The sequence below is a fragment of the Atta colombica genome, unplaced genomic scaffold (assembly GCF_001594045.1).
Source record: "Atta colombica isolate Treedump-2 unplaced genomic scaffold, Acol1.0 scaffold47, whole genome shotgun sequence".
NCBI lineage: Eukaryota > Metazoa > Arthropoda > Insecta > Hymenoptera > Formicidae > Atta > Atta colombica.
In genome coordinates this window covers 2148287-2158293 of record NW_017259536.1, presented here as the reverse complement: position 1 = coordinate 2158293, position 10007 = coordinate 2148287, and the positions used below count along the sequence as shown (strand labels likewise).

General features: G+C 31.7%; 1 protein-coding gene across 1 annotated transcript in view; it reads left to right on the top strand.

Annotated features, from left to right (window-relative positions):
• Positions 1-3759, top strand: part of LOC108691490 (putative ATP-dependent RNA helicase me31b) — a 5691-nt gene extending 1932 nt beyond the window's left edge. Inside the window, exons 2-8 of the mRNA XM_018199251.1 lie at positions 124-298; positions 688-894; positions 992-1163; positions 1264-1414; positions 2376-2571; positions 2656-2826; positions 3013-3759. Coding sequence (XP_018054740.1) covers positions 158-298; positions 688-894; positions 992-1163; positions 1264-1414; positions 2376-2571; positions 2656-2826; positions 3013-3309 — 1335 coding nt within the window. The 5' untranslated portion in view covers positions 124-157 and the 3' untranslated portion in view covers positions 3310-3759. The remainder of the gene's footprint in view (positions 1-123; positions 299-687; positions 895-991; positions 1164-1263; positions 1415-2375; positions 2572-2655; positions 2827-3012) is intronic.
• The last annotated feature ends 6248 nt before the right edge of the window (positions 3760-10007 follow it).

The following is a 10007-nucleotide window of genomic DNA, read 5'->3' as shown; positions in this document are numbered from 1 at the left end:
GTGTGTGTGTGTGTGTGTGTGTGTGTGTGTGTGTGTGTGTGTGTGTGTGTGTGTGTGTGTGTGTGTGTGTGTGTGTGTGTGTGTGTACAGATAATGATGTCTTCCTTCTTCTTTTTTTGTCAGGAAAAGATAGTAGACATACTACAATATTTCCAAAATGATGACCGAAACGCATATGAACTCTAATCATATGTTAAACTCTGGTTTGTCTAACAAATCAGAAATAGATAAAATGGATGATGTAGGTTGGAAAGCGAAATTAAAGATTCCACCAAAGGATAAAAGAATTAAAACAAGTGTGAGTTAATACAAAAAAGGTTGATAAATTGAATAAAAAAATTACTAAGTAAGAAAAAATTAATAAATTTTTATATTTTTAAATTTGAATTATTTTTGATTTATTCCAAAGGATAAAATAATTAAAACAAGTATCAGTTGATAAAAAAAAGAAAGTTGATAAAAAAAAAAGAAAAATTGATAAATTAATAAATTACTAAATAAAGAAAAATTAATAAATTTTTATGTTCAAATTTGGATTATTCTTACTTTATTTTTAAATTTTTTAGATAAAAAATTAATTTTAGAAATTAATTTTATTATTATCTCTATAGATAAAGATTCTTCTCTACAAATAGAGAAATCTTTTAAGTTTTTAAATTGAAATTTACTTTGAAATGTACGTTACAGGATGTTACCGACACACGTGGTAACGAGTTTGAAGAATTTTGCCTAAAACGTGAATTATTGATGGGAATTTTTGAGAAGGGATGGGAGAAGCCATCACCGATCCAAGAAGCTAGTATTCCCATTGCACTTTCTGGTAAGGACATCTTGGCACGCGCGAAAAATGGAACTGGTAAAACTGGAGCATATTCAATTCCAGTGCTGGAACAGGTATGATAAATCGACAAAAGAGAAATATGATAAAGATGTTTACTTGAAAAGAAATTTGTTTTGAATATTGTATGCTTAATGTCATTTGCTGCTTCAGGTTGACCCAAGGAAAGACGTAATCCAAGCACTGGTAATTGTACCTACAAGAGAATTAGCGCTACAAACATCACAGATTTGTATTGAGCTCGCAAAACACATGGATATAAAAGTTATGGTTACTACTGGAGGAACCAACTTACGAGACGACATTATGAGGATTTATCAAAAAGGTAAGATATCTAGAGTAAAGTGTATATAATTTATCGATAATTTGCATTAAATTAATTTACTGATGTATAACTCGTGTAATTTACACATTTGTATTTTCAGTACAAGTGATAATCGCAACGCCAGGAAGGATCCTTGATCTGATGGAAAAGAATGTAGCAAATATGGAACATTGTAAAATTCTAGTTTTGGACGAAGCAGACAAACTGCTGTCACAAGACTTTAAAGGAATGTTGGATCATGTAATATCGAGGTATATTTGCACAGAAATATGATATTTTATTTTACACAGAATTTCTTTATTTAACCACACACTCCTTTTATGGTAGATGGATAACTGGACAGGGGGGGCCACAAAACTGAAAATCAGGGAAAAATCAGGGAAATTGGAAATGGTCAGAAAAATTAGGGAAAAGTCAGGGAATTTTAAAATTTTCTGGAAAATTGAAATTCTTGGCTTTAAAGAAGTTTAATATGCGTACTTACTTCATACGCAGTTTTGGAATATTACCAACTTAACAATTAAATACAAGCAGTGTCAGCAACGCTAATAGTAATTTAAATAGATATGTTAAATTGCTCTCTCAATAAAATATTTGATTTCCAAATCGGGGCAAAAATACAAAAAAATTCAAAATATTATTGAAATCATTAGGGAAAATTATGAAATTTTATTCTGAAAAATTAGGGAAAGAGATTATGGAATTTTATGATGAGGAATTTATGATAATCTTGTAAGAATTATGCAGAAAAATAGTTCAAATTTAATATTTTTATATATGAGAGACAATTAAAGTTGAAGCAATTATAACATGTTTGTTTCATGCATTCATACTTGTAATGCTGCATTTTATATTTAATTAAAATGCCTGAAATGTGAAATCTTATCGAATCGAGGCATGTTGCAACATATTCACATTCTTTGGTGCATCAAACTGACTAATCAGTGACTAACTTTAATTGGCTCTCGCATAAAGATTTACCAAAGTTTTACTATTTATTTCATTCACAATTTTAATTTATATTATTACCATACTTTTCACTGGGTACTATTAAATGTGATAAATTTTGCTAATATAGAAATGTTTACTTATGTCATACGCATAATAAAATACTATCAGTTATTGAAAACCATTTATATTATTCTTAATAACCATTTGCTTTTTGCTAATATTACTTCTTGATATTTATTAGTTGTATTATTTTCGTTACAGATTACCACACGAACGTCAGATTCTCCTGTATTCAGCAACGTTTCCTTTAACTGTGAAACAATTTATGGAAAAACACTTGAGAGATCCATATGAGATTAATTTAATGGAAGAGTTGACTTTAAAAGGCGTAACACAATACTACGCTTTTGTACAGGAACGACAAAAAGTTCACTGCCTTAACACGCTATTCTCCAAGGTAATGCTAATAAACTAAATTTAATTTTAATTTGATGCATGTATTCAAAATAAATGTATTTAGTAATTTATATATTTTATATAGTTGCAAATAACGCAAAGCATAATCTTCTGTAATTCAACACAACGTGTCGAATTGTTGGCTAAGAAAATAACAGATCTTGGATATTGCTGTTATTATATACACGCGAAAATGGCGCAGGCACACCGAAATCGCGTATTCCATGATTTCCGTGCAGGATTATGCCGAAATCTCGTAAGTTAATCAAAAGATGTCCATATTTTTACTTTGCAAAATCTTATTTACATTTTAACTATATACGTAATAATTACATTATCTGTCATTCAAATGATATACATATTGAAAAAATTGTACTAGTGTATTTATATGTGATTTAATTGTTTATTAAAATTTTTATTAAATATAAATTCTTTTTTATAGGTGAGCAGTGATCTATTTACTCGTGGTATTGATGTTCAAGCTGTGAACGTCGTAATCAACTTTGACTTTCCGAAGATGGCAGAGACATATCTGCATCGAATCGGCCGATCTGGAAGATTTGGCCACTTAGGTATAGCAATTAACCTAATCACGTATGAAGATCGCTTCAATCTACACCGTATCGAACAAGAGCTTGGAACAGAAATTAAACCTATCCCAAAGGTGATAGACCCCAGTTTGTACGTGGCGAGACCAGAAGACAATAATAGTATGGAAGAGGGTAATGTGTCCAAGTAGTTTCGATGCACTGTGGTAAAACGAAGCTTTACACACGCTCAAAGAGTTTAAAGTGTGTGAAAGTGTGTCAAAGAGTGAGTTCACTTGTAAATAAAGCGTACTATGTATGAGTAATAATGAGCTGAGTGATTGAAGTGTCGCGCAAATGTCGATGCGAATCTTTGTACATAAATACATTTAAATGTACATAAGCTAAAACAAATCAGAGTCAAGCCATTATCAAGATGCACAATATGTAAACAGATATGTGAATAACATAATAATCAATCATTGCATTTTATCATAACTGTAAATACTACATGCGAGGACATACAATATCGTTTTAATAGAGGATTTTTATACAACGGCTTCATTCTTCCAGTATTTTTTTTCTTCAGTTGTTCTTTAACGATGAAGAAAAAGGGCATATGATTTAGAAAATCTATCGGGCCAATCTCACCGAGTACAACATACCGATTCACGTGCTCATTACTTTTGTACTGTCATGCATATATATATATATAAATTGTCCTTGACATCAATAAGGTCGTGTATATATATAAATATATATAAATAAATTGCCCTTAGCGATTTATAAAATTTGGATATATTAAATATCAGTTGTAATATTTGATCATGGCTTGATTTTGCTATTTGTCAAGATTGTAATACAACTCTGAAATTCAAATCACTTGTCAACACTTAAACTGTCTCTTTTCTGTTCATTCAACAACTAGTGAAATTTTCTTTTTCTTTTTTTTTTAAACGCAATTTGATTTTCTTTTTACCATGTCGTGATTGAGAATCAGAGGTTGTACAATTGACTAGTTTTATATAATTATTTTTTATAAAGAACTGGCTGGTGGACTCTCCAACAAAAATAGAGATTCTATGGCTGATGCTGATAATAATATATGTCCAATCACAGCCTATATTTAATTATACAACAGTTTATCGGGGGCTAAAATTGAATTTAACAAAAATTGTGAAGATTGCTAAAATTAATGGAAATGTGTGGAAGACGGAATAAATGAATCGCAAGTGAATGCACATGAGGACGCAGCTCACACTGGAATGTGAATGTAAGGTGCATTATGAATGAATACTCTATCTGTCGTGAAAAATAAAATAACTGCCAAAGTTATTGTATTGATATCGACATAGAATCTCTAGAGATCTCCATAAAAAATATGGATGGAAGCACGAAGAAGAATAAAAGAGGTGCAGGAAATTACTGTTTCGTATGCATGACTATAGTTAAAATTTAAGAATTCGAAAGCCACCAGCCAATATGACTTAGGTTTTTGGATGTGAAAAGTATGGAACAATCTGCGCTATTAAAATATTTCATATTTGAGAGGAAAGAATCCTCTTTGAATGGAATATTGGTGATAGAGAAGGCGATTTAAAATGTATTTAGGGCTGTAATATCAGAAACTGTGAGCTTATCACGGGAAAAACTGTAGATAATAAATAAACAGTAATGAGTTAACTGCTGACACAAAAAAAAAGAAAATGAAATTGCTAACAATTGGACATTTAAACAGATTTGTATAGAATATTGATCTGGACGAATGGTTGTTCATGCTCGCTGCCTTCAACCTTCGACCAATATACGTAATTTTTGTTTATAGCGACACCAAGTATATGGCTTAAGTTTGACGCAAGTTCAAAGTACATTTTCGAGTTCAGATATATTCTGCGAGTCTCCATTTTCGTAGAGTACAATCGTAGCTCCGCTAGTTAAATGTCAAGAAATAGATTCGCATTTTTGTGAAATCTAATGTAAATGAATATATGCGTTATTATACTCACGAATTAGCTTATCATGAGCTTTGCAGATTGTCTTGTGGTCTTGCAAGATAATTTATTTCGCATATACGACTCTACGATTCTGGAAAATTTATACATTCTTGATCGCAAATGCCATAAATCTGACTCGTCAATGTAACATGAAAAAAGAAATCTTTAGGTAAACATCATTGTGCGATTATCGTTTTTGTTTACCGCGGATTTATAAGTTGCAAAACAATCGTTTATCGAGGATTTATTGCAAAGCGAGTTTTTAGTTGCAAAATGATCGCAACCGGGTGATAAGTTGCAAAATAATGGCAATTGGGCGATGAGTTGCAAAATAATCGCAATCAGATAAAATTGCTAAATAATCACAACCGGGTTATAAGTTACAAAGTGATCGCATTTGCGACTTATTACTCGATTTGCAGATGTATATGTGCATTCGTGATCTATGCGCGATTAAATGAAAAAGGGGTAAATTAATGTAATATAATGAATCACGCAAAGATTATTGCGTGAAACAGAAAGCAGTACTATAATTGAAATACGTCGAAATATGATGTACTAAATCGCGTCTATTCTATTTTAAATTTGCTTCCTCGATTGTCTTCGATTTCGCAAAATTTTTCTAACAACGTATTTGGCTACCGTTAACTGTACGGGCAGATAAATATCGAATAAGAAGTCAATGATATTGCAACAACTTTGTTATCGGTAATGTCCACTAACGATTACAATCGGATAATCTACTCACAATACTGTCTTCTACTTAATGGAGATAACGAAAACAAAAATAATCTGCCAGAATAATGGTGCCGTTGACCATTATAATATAATATGAACAACCAGAGCAGACCGGAAGACTAGCAATTATATCTGCTACGATTTGATAATTTATTAGGTTCTTTTTTGTGTCACTGTTGCAAAGATACTGTAATGAATTAAACTAACGTGCGATCTTGTTGATCAAATGATCTGTCGCCCACTGCATATTAATTTGATCAATCGGAATCGCATCTGATTGCGTCATAGTCTAATATTACGGTCCCTCTTCATTTTTATTATCTACTTAATATATAAACAAAACGTAAATGGGTTCAATGTAATAACAGTCGTTTCGCCAAACAATTTAATCTGCGAAATGTTCCCATTTACAAACTACAAAAATCTGCTCTTATTCTATTAGCTTCTATTGTTTTGCTTATATGGCGATTCTTTGAAAATTTTTTTGGCAATATTACGTAGACTAAGAAGAAAATACTTAGTCTTACTGTGCTGTAATTGGAAACATCGATAGATCCATTGTATGGAGTCTATTTTGCGAAATGTATTTTATTCAACTTTTGAAAGAGTCAATTAGCTCGTACTATTACATAAGCATAAAGAATCTTTTCATTTTTTTAAATAAGAATTTTACAAACTATTCTATTATAATCAAAATTATTTCTTACTAATACTTCTTAGTGATCTCATAATAATCGATGCACGATGTTTGTATATTTCAAAGACTTGTAAACAAAAACTCGTCCATTTATTGATATTAAAATTCTATAAAATTGCGTGCTGTACTTGACTCTTTCTAAAGAATGATATTTATGCGAGGTATATAAACTTAGAAAAAAGTGGGCTTAAAAAATCCAAAAAAAAAAAAGAACATTGATTAGCAATGTTATGTGAACAGACTGAAGAACATGGTAATTTTGTAATCTCTCTTGCAGCCGTATTTATACATATATTATCGTTCTTATATTCCAAATTACAGACGAGTATCTTTTTTGCTGGAAAAAAAATGCTGGAAAATAAGTTGATGCCTGTTTCGCAGCTGCAAGTTGCCAAAGTAATATTTTTTACTTTGGTATTTTTTACCACGTCTTCATGTCTGATTCATAAAATATATCCAAGTGCGGTTTTCAACCAATCTTGGATATAACAAGGAGTGCCCTTGATATGAAAGTAAGCGAATGTAATTCGTACGACGTAGAAATACGATTTCGGAAGTAAATATGTTAACATCCGGGTAACGTGCGAGAATTGTGGAGGACTCTCCAATTCCATCCGGGGGAGGGTAAATTCTACTTCTCAATGTCTACGATTTAAATCGTAAGTGTGAAGGGGAACATCTTGAGAACGAGCTCTCTAACAGCATCTCGTAGATCTCGTACCTTCGCCTGAATTATTTCCATTGGTTAACCCAATGTGGCGAGCTGTGTGCAAACACATTCCCAACAAACGAACCGAGAATCGATCGCATCGAAAGTTTAACATCTAAATGAACAATCCGCGTTCGAATAACATACGCAGCTCGATTAATGATATTGGAATTAGATCTCCAATATACGTGAAATATAAAAAAAAAAAACAAAAAAAGTATAATTCGTTTGAAATGTAAAACAGTATCAGTTTATCAACTATCCATGCTTACCGTTTTGTTAAAGAACTTATTATTATATACACTTGTTTATCAAATTGCGGAACCAATCATCCAAATGGCATACCTGATGAACGGCTACTATAATGATTAATGTGATACTATTTTGTTATTATTAATATTATTGCTACTATTATTAACGAGATATGAACCAAGATTTTTCGACAATGTGTAACGGACATCGATTTATTTTGTGACGTTGAAATCTGAGTTTCGGTTATTCGTAAATTATACAAGCAGCATAAGATTGCGAAATTTTTTTTACATACCTTTGCTGTGTTTAGATTTTATAATTGATATAATTAGGATTACATAATTAATGAAACAGGAAAGTGCGTCCCTAAAGAACGATACATGATAAAATGATTTCGCGATATTATGCAACTTGCATATCTATTTACAAATAACTCGCGACTCGTGCGTAATTGTGCGCGGATGAAATACTTTTCCTGTATTTCTGATTTTTATGTGCATTTGTCAAGACAATTATTCTCGTTAGGTGTTACCGTTTTTTTGGAAACAATCCGTAAATGGTATAAAACAAAATTATTCAAAAAATTTTCTTGTTCTACGTAACGTTATCATTTTTCTTTCTCCAAATTGTAAAGATGGGTTTGTGCGTGACTATAAAACATTTTTTTTTTATTTGTCTTCGCAATTCTGTTAGCACAAACCCATTCTAATGAGTCGTATGTCAATTTTGTTTCCTTGAAAAGACAGAACTGTCTCTTAATAAAAATTCTGTTTCAGTACACACGATACACGATTTTTTTTGTTTTACATTGTATAACCCGAGACTACTTGATTGCGTCCCAAGCTTTTTTCCTCTTATGTAAAACGACCCCGTCTCATGTGATCTTAAGATTATTAGATAAACAGGGCGAATTTTCTATGCAACTTGAATTTTCAAGACTATGTCGCGTCCTGAAAAGTTTGAAATTTTTTAACTAAGGCATTTTTTACCCAGAATTTTAATTAAGCTGCTATTATACTATTAAAACGTCGTTTTTTATTTAAATTGTATCAATATACAGTCATTTACAAATTAATATAAATGTATTATATATATATAAAAGAGAAGATTGTTATGTGCGGATATATAATATTTTGCCACTTACGAAGTTATTGTCGCGAAGTCTCTGCATTATTTAGTCGTATTTCGAAACATCTGTGGACACTTATTGTTATAGTTCGCAATATATTTTGTAGGTATATCCGAGGATTATTGTAGCTAATGCACGTTTAAGCGGATTACGTCAAATGCGACGTTACATGGAGATATCGAAGTATCCTTATAATACGGCTCATATTAATTTATCGCTAGACGAAGTATGCATTTTCCTCTAATCATGTTTAATACTACTTAATATTTAACGTTCAATACGATTTATTGGATAAATCAGTATACAATTTATCAGATAAATGTAGTTTTCGTCCTAAGACAAGAATACTGTTGCTTCCGTTTCGCTATTGATGTTACAATTGAAAAGTTCAGTAAATTTATCATAGCAATTTATCATGAAATATCATAGCAAGAACATCGATGACAGGGATATTTGTAATATCCTTAGCATGTCTAAAAATTTACATTCAGCAAATCGAAGATAAACGAGAGTTATTCGTAAAAAATAGTAATTTTTTAAATTAATTTAAAAAATTGAAAATGTAATATACAGAAAATCATATGTAGAATTCTCGATGTCGAACCGTCAGCAAAAGTAAAAGAGTACCATGAAAAGCATTCACTATCGAAAATGAAACACGATACTTCAATACCATGGGATAAGCATCCGTATTTCGATACTATTATCGTAAGCCTCTCCAGCTCTCCACCTTCCGCGGCTTTTTCGAAGGAGAAAAAGGACGAGGAGGAGGAGGAGGAGGAGGAGGAGGAGAAGGAGGAGGAGGAGGAGGAAGAAGAGGAGGAGGAGGATCTGTGGAGAGCAGAATCCGTGTGGAGAACAAACCGTGGCTCGAAGAATGGGCGGAGAAGAGGGCATAAGAATTATGCTGTCAGACCCTTGGCGCTAGGCCGCTATTGATTTTAAGTAGTTGCTTAAATAGCGTCGTTTGGCCGTGCCACCATGACATCGTCGGATGCATCGCGCCCAAAGAGAAGACGCGTTATCGCCTCTCTTTTTCTTCCTTATCTTCGCAACGCCTGCAAATCCACCTTCAGTGAGAACACTCGACACCACACGTTCTATATTTCCACATTCTCTAACTATATTTATTTCTCCGCGAATCATTTTTATTTGTTATTTCAATTTTATTTCAGTTTTATTTATAGAAAATCATTTAATAAATGATTCCCCAGATAGCACATAATATTTATGAAATATTTACAAAATATTTGTAAGATTTATTTTGAAAATATTTTGTAAATATTTTTATGGTTTTAAATTGCACACAAATCATAAATATTTATTATAAATATAAAATGTTTATCATAAAAATATTGCAGTAAATGTTATGAAAACTACTTAATAAGACA